This window comes from Peromyscus maniculatus, chromosome 6 (genome assembly GCF_049852395.1).
Source record: "Peromyscus maniculatus bairdii isolate BWxNUB_F1_BW_parent chromosome 6, HU_Pman_BW_mat_3.1, whole genome shotgun sequence".
Taxonomy (NCBI): Eukaryota; Metazoa; Chordata; class Mammalia; order Rodentia; family Cricetidae; genus Peromyscus; species Peromyscus maniculatus.
Window position 1 is genome coordinate 83,916,665 of NC_134857.1, and position 17,259 is coordinate 83,933,923.

A 17,259-nucleotide genomic window follows, 5' to 3' on the forward strand; every position below is an offset into this window, starting at 1 on the left:
GGACATTACAGGGCTCTGTCCGCTGGCAGTTAGCAATGGCTGCTAGATTTCCCGTGAAGTGAGACTCCTATTTAGTTTTCGGTCTTTCTGGCTCTTGTTATGTATGCTTCATAGAAAAATATATTATTTCTGGTAGGGTTGGTCTGATGCGTGGAAGGTGGGACTGGTGGGAACCGAACCCCTTCCTGAAATGCTCCCCATTCCTATTCGCCAGAAACTTTCTCCTCCCGTTGCCATGGAGAGAGACGGCCGCTGCCTCCGTCGCCATAGCAACGTGCGGGTGCCTTGGACCACAAGCTTGCGGGGCTCTGAAAGTCTTCTTTACAGTTCCCCTCACTCCGCAGTCTTGGGGTCTTCTATCTCCGAAGCTGAGACCCGGCAAGTCTGGCTAATTTCTCCTGTCAACAGCCATGGCAGGGTCTTCCCGCCGTACAGTCAGGCCATCCCTTTTTATGTTGTGTTATTGCGATGCCCACTTGTGCGGGATGTGGCAGTTTCCCCAACGTTTTCTCAAGTACTACCTATATTCTCAGGGAGCTCACAAAGCACCAGTAATCATTACACCTCTTTTACGAAAAGGAAAACTGAGTCCCAGAAAGGCCCAAGGTCACATCCGCAGTGGCCTTGAATCCTGAACGATGTGGGACCACAGGGTTGGAACCTTCCCGGACTCAAGGCAGGTCCCTGCGTGTGGAGGGGGCGGCCGAGAGGCGCCAGACTTGCCAGCTGCCGCGGGATGCCACGTGAGGGGCGGGGACCCTGCGGGGAAGTGATTAAAAGCACAGTCGAGCCGCAGGGGGCCGCTGCGGGGAGGGTCTTCTTGGGGCAGCCTTGCCCCGCCCCAGTCCGGTCGTGGCTGGGGTTCGAGCCACTGCTCCGCAGGCCTGAGTGTACGGGGCATGAGCGGGGTTTGGGGGGCCGGAGGGCCTCGGTGCCAGGCGGCGCTCGCGGTCCTGGCCTCTCTGTGCCGGGCCCGGCCGCCCCCTCTCGGGCTGGACGTGGAGACTTGTCGGAGCTTCGAGCTGCAGCCCCCGGAGCAGAGTCCGAGCGCGGCCGACTCAGGTACCGGGAGACCCAGAGCCCCCTCCATTCCTGGATTTTCACCGCGGTGGCCTCCCTTCCCCAAGGCACCGGTCCAAGAGCCCCAGCAACCTCAGAAGTCTAGCTTAGGGTCCCAGCCTGGGCCAATCCCCTGGCTCACCGCCCGCGGGAAGAAATTCGAAGGGGATCCGGGAGGAGAACCCCTTCTCCCCTCGGGTCACTAATGGGAGAGCTCCGAGATGCGGCACTCCTGGGGCCTCAGTTTCCCTGGTGTCTCTAGGCTCACCCCAGGGGCGATCGGCCAGGGCCGTGGAGAGGGAGACATCCTGGCTGTGGAGGAAAGCCTGAGTTCCCCGGGGTATCCGGGGTCCAGGGCCCCTCAGTGACTGGGTGAAGGCGGGTCGAGCCCCTGGGCTTGGGAAAAACTTGCGTCTGCAGCTGGCACGCGGTCTTTGTGTCCAGGTCTCTCAGCAGCGAGTGGCTGTCTGCGTCTCGCCGGGGGTGGGGTGGGGTGGGGGCGGGGAGGGTGTCGTGGCGTACCCCCCCCCCCACGGCACCCCTATAACTCGCTCCCTCGGTCTCTCTCTGACTCACTCGGACTCCGGGCGGGTGCGCAACTGAGCCGGTGCCTCTCGCCGACTTTGCCAGGCGGGAACCTCCTGCCCGGGCGGTGCGGACCCTGCGCCGGACGTAGCCCCGGCGGCCGCCCGAGCCAAGTCGAGCTTCCCGGAGCCGGTGAGTCCAGAGCCCGAGCCCGAGCCCCGCGGGGAGGGTCCCGCGTGCAGCCGCGACGTCTCGCGGGAGTCGCGACAACAGGGGTGGCGTGTCGCGCCCTGGCGGCGGGAGCCGCGGGAGTGTCCGCGGCGTGGCAGCCGACCTGCCCGGGTATGTACCTGCTGCATCGGTCTTTGCCGCCAAGCTCGCCCGCTGCAGCGGGATCCTTTGTCCCACAATTAGGAGGGTCCAGGACAGAGCGAGTATGGGTCGTGTCCCTTCGGATGGAAGGGCCCGGGGCAGCGCGAGGCCCGGAGTGAATGCGGCGTGGGGGTGGGGAGATCCTGCAGAGACCGAGGCGCTGGAGTTCCTCGGGGCTCCGCAGACTCGCTGAACCTTGTCCCCAACCGAGACCCGGACTCGGACCCTAGTGACTCTGGGCCTAGGCTTAAGTGGGAGTCGCTTCATGGTTCCATATGGCTGGAGCGGGAAAGAGAGGAGGGGAATGCTAGAGGCAAGAACATGGTCCCCACTGGTCTCCCCAGGGACAAGTGGCCAGCGACCAGAGGATAGGTTCTGGGAGCAGGTGCAGGTCGGGTAAGCTCCCCAGTGACCTCAGGCTCCAGAACCCTGTTTCCATTTGAGGCTAAAGGTCAAAGACAGAGGTAGATTCTGGGTTAGGAATAGAGCCTTTGAGGGAGGGAGTAGAGAGGCCAGGAAGGCTGCGTGTATCCTCCAGGAGGCTGTATCCAGCCTTGTGTGAGTGAAACCCACCTCACATCTGTATGAGTCATTAGGAGCGCTGCTCTGTCTCTCTGGCCTTCTCTGGCACTATTTTATCAATGAATTGATGACCATGGCGGCAGAAGAGACCAAGACCAGGCTTAAAGTACTTTGGCGAGTAGAACAGTGATTTAAGTTGCTCTCCCTCTTCGGTCTTCTCAGGACAGATTCGAGTGTCATTAGACACCGTTTCTCTGGTGTCCTCTCCTTCTGCACTCCCCAACCCCATATGCCAAGACAGAAATTTTCTCCAGTCAGTCATTCCCCCTCCACCCCCCTTCCATTAGCTCCCTTCCATCTTTCCCTCAAAGGCTCCATCTGCAGTGGGGTCTTCCCTCTGGGCTTGATACCTCAGAGTATGGAGGGCCAGAACACATCCACAGAGATCTGCGTTACTGCCTGTCCACCGCAAAAATGCTGGGGGCAGGTAGACTGTTGTGTGGACGTGTTGGGGGAGACACTGGTATTCTGACTCTTGAAAGATTTCTTTAATCTGAATGGCCAAGCTGAGGTGAATGAAGCCTGAGCGAGAGGCAGGGTACCAGCTCAATCAGTACCCTGCCCTAAGGTGAATTTGAGTTGTACAAACTGCCCTGGCCCTGGGGAGCCTTAACTTGGTTACTGTGTCTGTCACAAGCCCCCATATCCTGGGGCCAAGATAGGACAAGAGATGCAGGTAGTCAGGGGACTGGATCGCATCACTGGCTCGGCTGGCTCCAGGACCTTGGGGGTTTAGGTGAGCACTGGGTTGATGGAGATGTAGTGTTCAGGCCAGGGTTCAGACCTTCCACCTCCCAGCCTGCTCCTTGCACCCCAGAGACTCCATCTAGGATCCGATCCTCCAACCAAAGCAACGCTGGATCTTTTCATCTGCAGTTTCAGGGAAAAAAAAATGCAAGTGAGCAGAGTATGCTCAGCTCCCCTTTCCATCCTCTCTTTTTTTCTTGCCTTCTGCCAGCTCCAAAGTCTCTAGCTCCCAGGATTCCCAGTAATACCCTGAGCTTCAACAGTTGAGTCCACTACCATTTGCACAGACCTTCCCATAGGCCAGGATCTCGGTAAGGAATTGCATCAGAAATCTCCATGAGTTAGACCCTGACTTGGAAAGATCTATACTGAAACTTTTCACTTTCCCACTTCCTCTAAAAACCCTGAGGATGAAAGGTCTGCTTTCTTTCCTAATTTACTCCTTATATGCCCCCAATGCACTCAAATAGTCACCAACAGGCTTTCCTTCATTTTCCCTGTTGAGGTGAATGAACTTTATATATCATCCAAGTTGCAGAGGGCAAAGTGTGCAACAGAAATCTGACTGCTCTGGGATATTTAGGAACCTGAAATCTGACCCAAGCTGCCTGGTGCTGCAGGCTGGCAGCCAGGAGCGGTTGTTCGCAGCCTACCTATGGCCCCAGATGGATGTAATGTTTGTTAGCTTTACTAATGACTCTAGAGATGTTCTGTGATCCAACCACCTGGTTTTGAAGTTGGCTTTTGCAGCCTAGAGAATGTCCCCCCCTCCCCTGTGTGTGCTGGCAAATGAAATGCACATTTCTCTAAAACAGAGTCCCATTTCTTCATCTAAAGAATCAGACACTCCCTGGCTCCTTCTAGACGGAAGGAAGGAATATATTTTACATTTGTGGAAGCCACGCACCACCCTAAACAACTGGCGGGATGATTTTCCAATACTAGTATGCTTCATTCCTTAACTTATTTTTCCTCTCTTGATGTTTTGAGACAGGATCCAGCTATGTAGCCCAGGCTGGCCTCGAACTTGTGACAATCCTCCTGTTTCAGTCTCCTGATACACCACCACCACACCTAGAATGCACTCTGAGTGTCTTAAAGTCTAACATCTAACAGTTGTAGCGCCCTTGCATTCTAGATGTCTCCGGGACTTCTGTTCTCCCTCTGGCTGTGACGGGCCGAGTGGAGCTGGTCGTTCTAGTGTGCTCCATTCCCCCAAGCTCTGTGCAAAAGCTGTGTTTTCTCTTCTCACTGATCAAACATTTCTTTGTCTTCTTGGCCCCCTGAGCTGGGGGGGTGGGCTGTAAATGATGAGGACTGACTTTGGGGTTGGGGTTCGGGCCATGCTTCTTTAGGGTTGTCTTGAGTTGGGTTGAACATGGTAAGAAGACCCGATTGAGCTCAGCCTCACCCCCACAGCTTGGACTTAGGAGGAGGAACCTCTAATACTGAGCCTCTTAGGAAGTATGGTCAGAGCTGCGGCAGCTGGGCGGCCTTTCCAGACACTGCAGGTTTAAATGACACCTTACCCCTCAACTCTCTCTCTGGGGCACGGAACTCCTTCCCCAGGACATCTCCCGCATCTCTCACCTCTCCCTAATGCAGCTATAAACTGGGGCGGAGAACAGAAGGGAGAGAATGGCTGGCTGTTCCTCCCCTCCACCACACCAACTTTTAATTCCCCATTCAGGGGTACCATGGGAAGAAAGGTACAGTGACCATCTGCAATAATAATAATGATGATGATGATGATGATGATGATGATGATGATGATAAGCCGAATTAGTGCCGAAGCTCTTTTCACCATAACGTTCTACATTAGCCTCCAATTTGTCTCTGAATCCTCAAACGATGGTGAAAGCAGGCGCCCAGTCATAAAGCTTGGTGCGGCCATAATTAGCCCGGCATTGTCTCTCCTCATCACAGTTTTTTCAGGAGCATTAATTCCTTCTCTGTTTGGACTCTGCTAATTATCCCCATCGGTAGCTCGCCCGGCTCTCTAAAGAAGAAAAGGAAGCAATGGCCCTCTGCTCCCCCTTCCCCTGACTCTGAATTTAATTACACCCACTTCTCCTAATAAATTTACAAGCCACAGCAGGGCTTATTATTAATGGACCGTGTCTGTTAGCCTCAGTAAGGACCAGCTATTGTTTTCTCAATACACACACACACACACACACACACACACACACACACACACACACACACACACCACAGCACATCACACTCACACAGCACACACCACACACTCACACCACACACACACACACACACCACAGCACATCACACTCACACAGCACACACCACACATACACACAGAGCACACACTCACACCACACACACACACACATACAGATACAGACACTCATGGGTATTCCTCAGGGATATCACTGGATGGGACTTTTCAGGAGCTACGAGCTATTTGGTAGTTCATGAGTAACTTGAGGACACGCACTTAGAGAAGAAGAAAAATCAGAGTGGAGGCTAGTTTCAACCCAAGGCTGCAGGGATCTGTCCAGGTTTAACAGATCAGACCAAATAGCAGAGAACACTCTCACCTCCTCCAGATTCCAGGTAAGAGATGCTTCCCTGACTTTGCTGTGCGGCTTTTGAGTCTGCAGTGCTAATGCCCCACCTCCAGTCCCCGGAGATGCCTGGTTCAAGAGCCTGCACCCGGGTGTCAGAAAGCCCTACATTCAAATCCCTGCTCTTCTGCCTCACACACTGCATCCCTTGAGCAAGTGACTTGGTTATCATCTCTATACTTGGTTTATCTGTGAGAAGTGAATATGAATTCTTCAGGAGGCTGTAAAGATTAAATGAGATGATATGAAAGGCACAATGCTTGCTGCATAGAAATGAACAGCAAATACGATCATTAATATTAATATGAATGGTTCTGCCTGGAGTCTCTTCCCTCCCTGCACTAAATGCTGTTCCTTCCATGTTATTGGACCTCTGTATCTCTTCTTCTCTGAGCTGTGGTTTACCTATGTCTCCATAAAGATGTGAAGAAAAGCACAGCTGGGCATCTGTATTTCTGAGGGGCCAGCAACAACTCCAGGCCCTGGGCCAGGCTTCTCTGGTACTGGAGTGAGCTGGGAACCTGTCCTTTCTTTGCTATTTCTCTCTCCAGTTTGTCTTTTCAATTACAATCTGTTAGCAAGAATGCCCGTGATGGTTACAAAATGGATTTCCCTGACATGGGAACACATTAGAATGAATGGCAGCAATAGCAAGCGATAAGAGTTGCTGATGGATCCTAACACTATGGATGGAGGGAAGAGGAGGGGGCGCCTGGCCCGTCCTTAGAGAATGAAGTGTCACAGGGAAGACAAGCAGGCCCTAGGATGCTAATGAATGACAGCATCTCTGGACGAGGAAGGAGGTCAATGAGCCATCACCCTACCAGATAGTCTCACTTAAGGTGACCAAGCAGGCCCTACCCTAGTGACCTTCAAGGGGATCTTCAATTCCCAGGAAGGAGAAGGGAACTGAGGCCACTTTGCCCTCTGACCTAGGGTCTCTGTTCTCTGCTCTAGAGGCCTAGCTGTACATAGCAAACAATTATACTTAACCAAAAAAGAAAACCAAGTCTTGGGGGATAACAGCAGCTTGTGTTTGGGGAACACTCTCTGCTTATTCGGGCTGTGCTTATTTGGTTTTCATAATGATCCAGTGAGGTAGGAAGAACCATTAGAAAGCCACGTGGATGGCATGCACTTTTCAGTCATCTACACTGGTTGCTCCCCCCTCCCCCCACCTCTCGAGATACCTGCCACATTTCTGTGTACCTTGTGAAGTCCAGGTCCCCAGCTAGGATTAAAGCCACATGCCTTTGTTCCGGACAATGTCCTTGGGATTATGTCTCCAAAGCATAAATAGATCTACCCATTTTTTTCTCTCCCAGAGGTGGCTAGATGGTCTGAAAGCAGGTGCCATAGCTTGGATTGGTAGCGTCTACCCAAAGGCCCATGTGTTGCAAGCTTGGTTCCCGAAGTCGGGAGGGGTGGAACCTTCCAGCAATGAGGCCTGCTGTTGTAGCAGGCCCCCAGTCCCTTCCCCCTTCTCTTCCTCTCTCTTGCTTCTTGGTCATGGTGGAAGAGGTTGTGTTTCACCACACCCGTCCTCTATGATGGGCCACCGTGGGCCAAACGATGGGACTGACAGATCATAGACTACAGCCTCCAGAATGGTGAGCCAAAACGAACCTTTGCTCTTCAGAAGTTGTTATCTCAGGCATTTGTTAGAATGACAGAGAGCTGACTCACACACTGGGGATGAAGGTTGGCTGAGTTCAAGACCACCCAAGTTATTTTAAGTCCTCTGCAATTACCACCTCCTCTTTTCTTCTTCTTCTTCTTCTTCTTCTTCTTCTTCTTCTTCTTCTTCTTCTTCTTCTTCTTCTTCTTCTTCTTCTTCTTCTTCTTCTTCTTCCCCCTCTCTTGTCAGATTTTTTCCTTTGGGCTGCTAGTTCACAAATAACAACACAGAGACATTATTAATTATGAAAGTTTAGCCTTCGCTTAGGCTTGTTTTTAACTAGCTCTTATAACTTAAACCAACCCATTTCTATTAATCTTTGTTCTGTCATGTACCACTCATCCTGGTTCCTCTGTGTCTCCTCAAGTCTCTCTCATGGAGCTAGATTCTTCCTCCTATTTCCTTTCCCTGCCGGGAAATCCAACCTATACCTCCTGCCTAGCTATTGGCCATTCATCTTTTTATTACCCAATCACAGCAGTGTACAAATATCCCACAGCATCTTTCTTTCTTTCTTTCTTTCTTTTTTTGCACGCGGGGGGCAGGAAGAGGGGGGATGATTTTTTTTTGTTGTTTGTTTGTTTGTTTGTGTTTTTGTTTTTTAAGACAAGGTTTTCCTGTGTAGTTCTGGCTGTTCTAGAACTCACTGTGCAGACCAAGCTGGCCTTGAACTCACAAAGATCCGCCTGCCTCTGCCTCCCAAGTGCTGGGATTAAAGGCGAGCGCCACCACTGCCCGGCCTGCTCTTGCTTTCTTACTACCTTATGCCTCCCGTATGGATGAACTCTTTCAGTGTCCAGAACCTAGTTCTCCTTGCGTTGTCTGCCTGTGAGATGTCAATGCCCAGGCTCTTCTAGTCCTGGGAGAAGATTCTCCAGGCATGGGGTAGCCCTCCTGTTCTTTCATAACCAGTTTTGAGTGCTAGGGACTGATTCCTAATCATCCTCTGTCTTCTCTAAGCATAGAGCCAAGGGAGCAGCAGCTGGAGGTCACATGGAGAAGCAACTGCAATAGCAACTACACAAAGGGGGAGGGGGAAGAATCCCTTGGTCCCTCCCCCACCTTCTTTCATTTATGAATTCAGGGTTGTTGGTTTTTTTTTTTTTTTTTTTTTTTTTGGCAAGCTGAACATTTAAATGCACTCTGTGCTCTCTGGATTCCCCCCTCACCTCCTCCCTTCTCATTAAAATTCTAATTATTACCAGGGCAAGTAAAATGTATGATCAAAGGAAAGCACTTCCCTAGAAATACCTTTTGTTTTCAAGTGGCTCACTGCAGAAAATGGGCCCAGAATAACGTAACAAAGAGCGCACATGGGAAGGGTCCAGAGATGTCCAGACACTTAGAATAAGGCTATACATATCTACAGTAGCTTTCCAGATGCACCCAGAAGGGCAAAGGCTTGGAAAGACAGCCTCCAAGCCATTTAGATCATAAACGTACAACAGGAAAAAATTTGAGTAAGTGCTTCCAACGTGTGTGTATCTGTCTCCAAGTTATATCTACCAAAGTGCTGTTGCTGAGCCCTATGGACAAGACTGGAGACTAGACCCACCTCACTAACTGTGTGACCTGGGCAATCTGATAATTCTCTGGATGTTACTGGATGCAAAGAGAGATCAATAATTTCACCTGTTTCATTAGAGAGGACCACATGATTTGATATATGAAAACCATTTTAATATTGGACATAATGATGTTGAATAAATTGACTAAATCCAATAATAAAATACTTATTACTATCAACCCATATATGACTTTTTGACTACTTATATGACATAATAAATATTACAATATCTTGGAAATTTTCTCTCTTGGGATACATGTATGCCTCATTGGAGACCTGGTAGCCTCTAGAGCAATAGTTCTCAACCTTCCTAATGCTGTGACCCTTTAATACAGTTCCTCACGTAGTGGTGACCCCCAACCATACAGTTATTTTTATTGCTACTTCATAACTGCAATTTTGCTACTGTTATGAATCGTAGTGTAAATATCTGTGTTTTCTGATGGTCTTAGGCGACCCTGAGAAAGGGTCATTTGACCCGAAAGGGGTCATGAGTCACTGGTTGAGAACGGCTGTTCTAGAGGACTGGCTAGTGCCAGTTCCAAGCCAGAGAAGGGCTCTGGAGTCCCTGTGCTGGGCTGAGTGGGGCAGAGGTGGTGGGGAGAGCCTTGCAGACAATCTTCTCTTCACCTCTTTTCATGGAGGCACCTGGCTGCTGGGGCAGGGACTAGACAGGGGGCTGGAAGGCCGCTGACTCCTCGAGAGCATGGCTAAAGTTCTTACTTCCTCAGGATGTAGGGTAGCTTTCTTTTAGGACTGGATACAGTAAAAAGTACCTGGAGGGACCTAGGCATTTTGCCAAGCCTAGCTCAGAATCTGGCAATCTGGCATAGCTAAACTTAAATAGGAAAGACTTGTAACTCATTCATGCATGCCTGCTCATAAGCTGGTTCATGAATGAAAACACACTATACCAGGAACCAGTAGGAGTCTAGAGTTTAATCTGGGACAAACATCATAGAAATGGAAAGAATAGGATAGCGGACACTGGGCCCTGGCCCAGGTGTCCTATGTCTGACTAACCTGTGGCCTCTTGTAAGCCACTCCTCTGGGCCACTGCTGCCATCTTGAAATAGACAGCCTTGCCTTGGTACTTGTTGACTAATTGCACATGGTAAGATTAATAAGGCAGTTAGCAGCCAGTCCAGAGGCTCCAACCTCCAGGTCTGCAGGGACCAGCCAAGTGAAAGACCTAGCAGAAGGTTGAGCTGATGGGACTCATCCACGTAGAGGAAGTCACCAATCTGCCCACGGCCAGTTAGCAAGTCATTGGCCATCTTCCAGAAAAATGTCAAACATCTGGGGTAGTGACAGTTATGGAATTTCATAGCTTCTCACACAATATTAGCCAAACCAAACTCCTAGGCTGGCTCATCCACAAGTGATCATGTGACAGCCCTGCCAGGCATACCTCTGGCTCAGAGCCTTCTGACTTCTGCCTTGGGCTCAAAGATTCATCTTCACATCTGGGGAGAGGAAGTGGGGTAGGAGTCTGCATACCAACTCCGTACATGAGGAGGCATTCTGCACAGCTGTCTTGAGATGCTGGGCACCCCTGGGTCTGGACCAGAGCAGGTTAAGGCTTTCAGTGCCTGCTTCCAACCCAGCCACACCGATCACAAATACTCAGTTTACAATAAAACTTCCAAAGAACCACAGAATGGAAGGAGACAGTAACAGGAGTCATTTGTATTTTGTAATTAGCTTTGACCTATATAGACCCTAGTAATCAGGTTCCAACTTACTACAAGTACCTGGTTAGCCTACAACGTGAAGAAAACTCTAGGGAAACAGAGACTAACACGCTTGCCCTTAGGGAAATGGGGCTGGACTCCTCTCCCTGGGAGAGAGCTGGGTGTTTATTGAATTCCTGCTTTGTTTCCAGATCAAACAAGACCAGAACCTGGACAAAGAAGGGAGCATGAGTTAGCCAGCATCTGCCCTCTACCTCACAGACTGTGTATGGGTTGGGTGCAGAAATCACCGTAGGGGTCTGGAGATAAAGTCCAGTGAAAGATGACTTGCATAACAAAGGCGAGGCTCTGGGTTTCATCCCCAGTACCCAAATAAAAAGAGCGAAAAAGAAAAACAAGACACTTGGAAGTCTGGCCGCAGTAACTGCTCTAATAGAAATTCAAACAGCGTACAAATATGAACGCTTCAGGAATTTGCACATTTGCTTAGATTCCCATTTAAATCACTGTCCCCTCCCTGGGCACAAGCCAGGAACAGTAGGGCACGCAGCCAGTGCTCCCCACGCTGGTAAAAGGTGGGGGCAGGGTGATGCCGAAGCAGTCAGACTGTGGTGAACACCAGGCTGCAGATAGTTGACAAAAACGGGCCATCAACGGTCAGCCCCCAAACCAACTCCTCTTCCCGAGACTTGGCAGCTTGGCTCATGACCGTTCTTCTCTCTTCTTCCGTCTTTGTCCCTTCTGTGTGCGCCTTCTTCCAACGCCTCACCTGCTTACCCCCACCTCTGTCTGTCTCTGTCCTTCCCTGCCTGCCTCGCGCCGAGGGCAGGCACCTCTGTCAGCCTCCTCGCCGTGGTAGTTATTGTGTGTGGCGTGGCCCTGGTGGCAGTTTTTCTCTTTCTCTTTTGGAAGCTGTGCTGGATGCCCAGGAGGAGCAAGGAGGCGTCCAGTCCCTCTTCTGCTAACCCCGCTTCCGAGACCCTCCCAAGTTCCAGCTCCAGACGCAACATGGCGGATAAGCTGAAGGACCCCAGTGCTCTGGGCTTCCTGGAGGCGGCTGTGAAGATCAGCCACACTTCCCCAGATATCCCAGCCGAGGTGCAGATGTCAGTCAAAGAGCACATCATGCGTCACACGAGGCTGCAGCGACAGACCACAGAACCAGCATCGTCCACCAGGTGAAGGGTGCACCTCTCCCCTCCTAACCCCCACGTGCCCATGCTTTCTCTGATAGAGTGCATCAGAGAGATTCCAGCCTCCGAGAATCAGGGTCCAGAAGTAATAGCATGTGTCTTTGGAGGACCAGATCAGATGGTGGGATCCACGGTGGCAATCAAGATGGGGGGTGGTGTCAGGTTAGGTGTGACAGAAGGGGAACCTTCACCGTGAGATGCTGTGCATGTGGTAAGCACATGGCTGTGACTGTGAGAACACAGAAGACCAGACTAGAAGCTAGGGTGAGAGTTTTGAGGCAAGGAAAAACTTCAGACATGGGGAAGAGTCCATGCAAAGGCCCAGAGACATAAAAGTTCATGATGCATTAAGAGCTAGGTCAATGAAGTTTGGAGCTACAGTCTGTCATGTGTTGGAGGTAAAGCAAGAGAGTCCAGGCTTTTTTAAACCCAGGATTTCTTTAAAACCCCTTTGAGTTCCCTACATGGCAGCAGTTGCATAACCTGGCATCATCTAATTCAAAAGCCTACCAGCAACAACACGATGGCTGCCTGCTTGCGCTAACTAACTCCAGAAACATCTCTAAAAAAAGGTGTGGATAGGCGCTGTGTTTACTCAAAATTTGAGAATCTTGTAAATTCCTGGATCTCTGCAATGTTCCTCCAGGCTCAGAGACACCGATCTAGGGGAAAGAAATATGGTCTTCAGAAGACAGGCATGAAGATGCAACGTCTCACAGGCTGAGTCTGTCATAAGGCCTTGGGCAAAGAGCTCATTTTAAGCCTCACTTTTCTAAACCGTAAACTAGGGCCAATGACTCTGCTAAGGTCGTAGTGAGGAACCAATGAAAGAATCCATGTGATATCGCTGAGAGCTAACCCATGTTGCTAATCGCACACTTGGCCCCATTCCAAGCACTTTGTATGCATCATTTTACCCTCACACAATTCTATACAGTTGTTACTTTTATTACCTTTATTTTTGTAGTGCAGAGAAGTTACTAACCTGTCCAAAGAAGCAGGACCCAAATTAACCTGTGTGGCCTATCTCCAAAGCCTGTTCCTTTAACTACTTGACTGTCTGCTGGATGCTAATTCCTAATAAGTAGTCATGATGGTGGCAGCAGTGGTGGTGGTGGTGGTGATGATGATGATGATGATGATGATGATGATGATGGTGATGATGATGATGATGATGATGATGAAGATGTAGGCAGTAGGAAGGATAGTCCTCCTCTTACAGAGGTTCATGCTCTGATAGAGAAAGCAGTCATGCCTACCAGGAAAGAAACCTAGAAAGCAGATGTCAGAAAGCAAGAACAATGATTAAAACAATGGCTAACATTTATTGAGCTTGCTGTACAGCGGGCACCATTCCAACTACTTTACATATATTAAGACACACAATGCTTCCAACCACTCGGTGCACAAAGTGTATGAATAGGAAAAGTGGCGTCAATGAGAGGGAAGGAAGAGGGCCCCACCAGGGGGAGGATGAGGCACCAGGGGTGGGTCTGTCTTTATCCCACTCCTTCCCAAGTCCTGACACACATTTGTGTGTGTGTGTGTGTGTGCCTCCTGTCCTCTACCAGACACACGTCCTTCAAGCGCCACCTGCCACGGCAGATGCACGTCTCCAGTGTAGACTACGGTAACGAGCTCCCGCCAGCGGCCGAGCAGCCCACCAGCATTGGCCGCATCAAGCCTGAGCTCTACAAGCAGAAATCAGTGGATGGGGATGATGCCAAGTCTGAGGCCGCCAAGAGCTGTGGGAAGATCAACTTCAGCCTCCGCTATGACTACGAGAGCGAGACCCTGATTGTGCGCATCCTGAAGGCCTTCGACCTCCCCGCCAAAGACTTTTGTGGAAGCTCCGACCCTTACGTCAAGATCTACCTCCTGCCCGACCGCAAGTGCAAGATGCAGACCCGGGTGCATCGCAAGACCCTGAACCCCACCTTTGATGAGAACTTCCACTTCCCCGTGCCCTATGAGGAGCTGGCTGACCGCAAGCTGCATCTCAGTGTCTTTGACTTTGACCGCTTCTCCCGCCATGACATGATCGGGGAGGTCATCCTGGACAATCTCTTTGAGGCCTCTGACCTGTCCCGGGAGACCTCCATTTGGAAGGACATCCAGTACGCCACTAGTGTGAGTACAGCCCTGTTCCCTTGGCTGCCTGGGCATCGGCAGTTCTGAGTTGGGTGGGAGACATGTCCCCAGATCTCTGTCCCTCTAAAGAGACATAGGAAACTATGGGGACTTCCTGGTGGCCCAGTTCATTCTGGGGAAGCCCTTGAACTCTGCCTAGATGGGGTAAGGAAGAAAGAGAATTTTCTTTTGATTTGGGTTGTGTGGTGTGGGTGTTTCTCTCCATTTGCTAAGCCTTAAGTTTGTTATCTGTGAAATCATGTTATGTAGTCTTTTAGATTGAAGGTAAGTCCATACTGAACTAGTCAGTAGGGTCTAGTAATTATTGATTTGTTTTAGAAGCTTGGAATCGGTGATCAAACCAGACTGTGCCAATCAGTATGAACCAGGTCATGCATGCTGAAGTAACAAACGATCCTGGGAATTTGTGGCTTAGGACAACTCAAGTTTATTCCTTATTTGGTGTTATATGTGCTTCACAGCTTGCCTGTGGCTTCTACTGGGCCTTGTCACCAAGGGAGGCAAGCCAACAGAGCCCTATGTCAAAGCATGCTCCCACGTTAGACGTCAGGATGAGGAGGCTACGGCAAAGCGGGCAGTATGCCTTAATGCTTCCAGGCAAAAGTGGCATGCGTCACTTCCACTCATATTTCATTAGCCAAAGCAAGACATGTAACAATTCTCAATGTCAAGGAGGCAAGGGCAGAGCAACCCCGCTATGTGAAGGAGGAAGGCTGCCGCTGCTTAGGAACAGCACATAGCACGGTCCCTCATCTTAGGTACGTCCTCTCGCTAGACTGGGAGATGCAGGAAGTTAGCCTAAGAGAATGGCTGAGTTCACACACAAGGCCTGACTCCTGGCCTGTCCATAATCACCTGAAAGTGGCCAGGGAAGGTTTCAAAGAGTCAAGGTTTAATTTCATTCATTCATTCATTCATTCATTCATTCATTCATTTTTAGATTCAGAAATCCAATTGTAAATCTAATTGTGTATATGCATGTATCTGTTTGAAGGAAGGTTTGTGCATGTTCATGCAATGCCTACAGAGCCTTGAAGAGGGGCATCGGATGCCATGGAGCTGGAGTTAAAAGTGGTTGTGAGCTGCCCAGTGTGGGTGCTGGGAACCAGTCTCAGGTCCTCTGCAAGAACAGTGCACACTCAACCACTGAGCTACTGCCCCCTCAGGTTGGGTCTTTAAGAGAAGTGGAGGACACGCTGGGTACAGGACCTAGTGCGGCTTACCCACAGCCTCCGTTAACACTGACAGCATGAGAGGATGGGGTTGTTTAAGGCATCCTGCAGATGGAGCTAGGCTGTACCCCTCTGCACCCAGCTGTGCGGATGAGAGTCTGCAGAGGCATTTAACCAAACTCTAACTGACTTCAGTGCAAGCTGCTGAAGTGTCTCCCTGGATGTTTCTTGAATTGTACCTTAGCAGAGGTGACTATGTATACATCACACACACACACACACACACACACACACACACACACACACACACACACCCTACCTTTGCACAGTCCATACTTAACATCATTATGTGGACTCTGGCGTGAGCAGCCAGCCTGGCTAGCAGACAAACTGTGTCCTGGGGTGGGGGGCAGCAAAACAGCAGCAGCACCCTGAGGGGGGCCAGGGGCTCTGCAGCAGAAATCACTCTGAAGTTTACATCTGGTGCATCTCTTCCCTGTGTTCTCCTACAGCGGGGCTTCATTATGGTGGCTACAGCGCCTCACTTCTCACAGTGAGGCTGTGGCCCAGGGAGGGGGAACGCTGCTGGGCAGGGGCTCTGGTCCACTCTGTCTCCCTAGGAGCCTCCTCTGTCCCTGAACAGAGCTGAACCCTCCTGTCTTGGAGGAAGAACCAGCCTCGTCATGGAACAGGCTGTCTATGTGCAAGCACATCCCTCACCTGTATGTAACTTTCCACTTCCTGGAATGTAGCTGTCCCCACCCTGGTCCCATTGCCACCTCCCCTGCCCAGGTTCAGAAGAAGGCAGGCCCTCTCTAGTCAGTGTGAGTAGAGGCTTCCTCCATCTCCTTGTCCTAAGAGGACTATGAGGGGCCCGGGTGAGTGTGGGGCTGGGGTAAAAGGCAACCTTTTTGACTCATAGGAACTTAAAATCTAACCAAAGAGACAGGTGGTTTATATTCAGCAGCTGCAGGCCAGAAAATACTGTTTACTGATCACAATTTCCAAAGCCATGGGAGAGAAAAACAGTGGGGAAGATCTCCAAATGAGAGGGATTGAACTCGATGGGGAAGGATGGACACAAATAACCCACCAGGCCCCAAACAGTGGGGTATTCTAGATGAGGAGTAGAGGGAGGCCAGCCCAGGCATTTCCAGGTCTGCAGAGCTGGGTACCAGACCTGGACTTGCCTGCAGACTCTCTGAGCTGGGCTCCCTCTTCAGGTGAGGAGCGTGGAGACCCTGCAAGCCCAATGCCTCACCAGTCAGCATGGGCCTGGAGAACTGCCTCAAACCTCACAGACAAGAACTCAAGGAAGGGGAGGAGGGCTTCTCCAAACAGGCTGGTGGTTCTTACCTCTGTCGTGATGTGGGCTGTGAAATTTAATTAGTTGGGGACCAGGGAGACCCAAGTCACAGCCACAGGGAATGACCGAGCACTCAGAGTGTATGAAATCCAGTGGCCCGTGCAGGGGTGGAGGTGGGGAGGGGCAGATGAGTGCGACCAACAGCCAGGTCTCGGTTCTCCCCTGTGCTTGATTTTGTCCTCAGAGCTGTACTTCAGACCCGAGCTTGGAGTGACAGTTTTCCTGCTCCGGCCCGGTTGGTCCCTCAATGTGCCTGGCAGTCCTGCCTGGGTTTGCAGGGCTCCGTCTTAGTTTGCTTTTTTTTTTTTTTGTTTTTTTTTTGTTTGTTTGTTTGTTTTTTTTTTTGTTTTTCGAGACAGGGTTTCTCTGTGTAGCTTTGCGCCTTTCCTGGAACTCACTTTGGAGACCAGGCTGGCCTCGAACTCACAGAGATCCGCCTGCCTCTGCCTCCCGAGTGCTGGGATTAATTACTTTGCTTTTTATTGTGTGATAAAATGCTGACCAAAAGCAACTTGGGAGAAAAGGGTTTATTTCAGCATGCAGCTTACAGTCAGTCCATGGTCAAAGG

General features: G+C 50.7%; 1 protein-coding gene across 6 annotated transcripts in view; it reads left to right on the forward strand.

Moving 5' to 3' along the window:
* Positions 1–752: 752 nt before the first annotated feature.
* Syt6 (synaptotagmin 6) overlaps positions 753–17,259 on the forward strand; it is a 59,565-nt gene continuing 43,058 nt past the window's right edge. For 2 of the 6 annotated variants that reach the window (XR_001578532.3, XM_006980795.4), the window contains exons 1-3: positions 812–1,062; positions 11,639–11,987; positions 13,574–14,132. Coding sequence is in view for 4 of the 6 variants with exons in the window: in XM_006980795.4 (XP_006980857.1) it covers positions 900–1,062; positions 11,639–11,987; positions 13,574–14,132 (1,071 nt within the window). In the remaining 2 variants the exon portion in view is untranslated. Of the gene's footprint in view, positions 1,063–1,668; positions 1,777–1,818; positions 1,927–11,638; positions 11,988–13,573; positions 14,133–17,259 lie in introns of those variants that run through there. The other 4 variants (XM_015999215.3, XR_001578534.3, XM_015999217.3 and 1 more) reach the window with 4 other exon arrangements.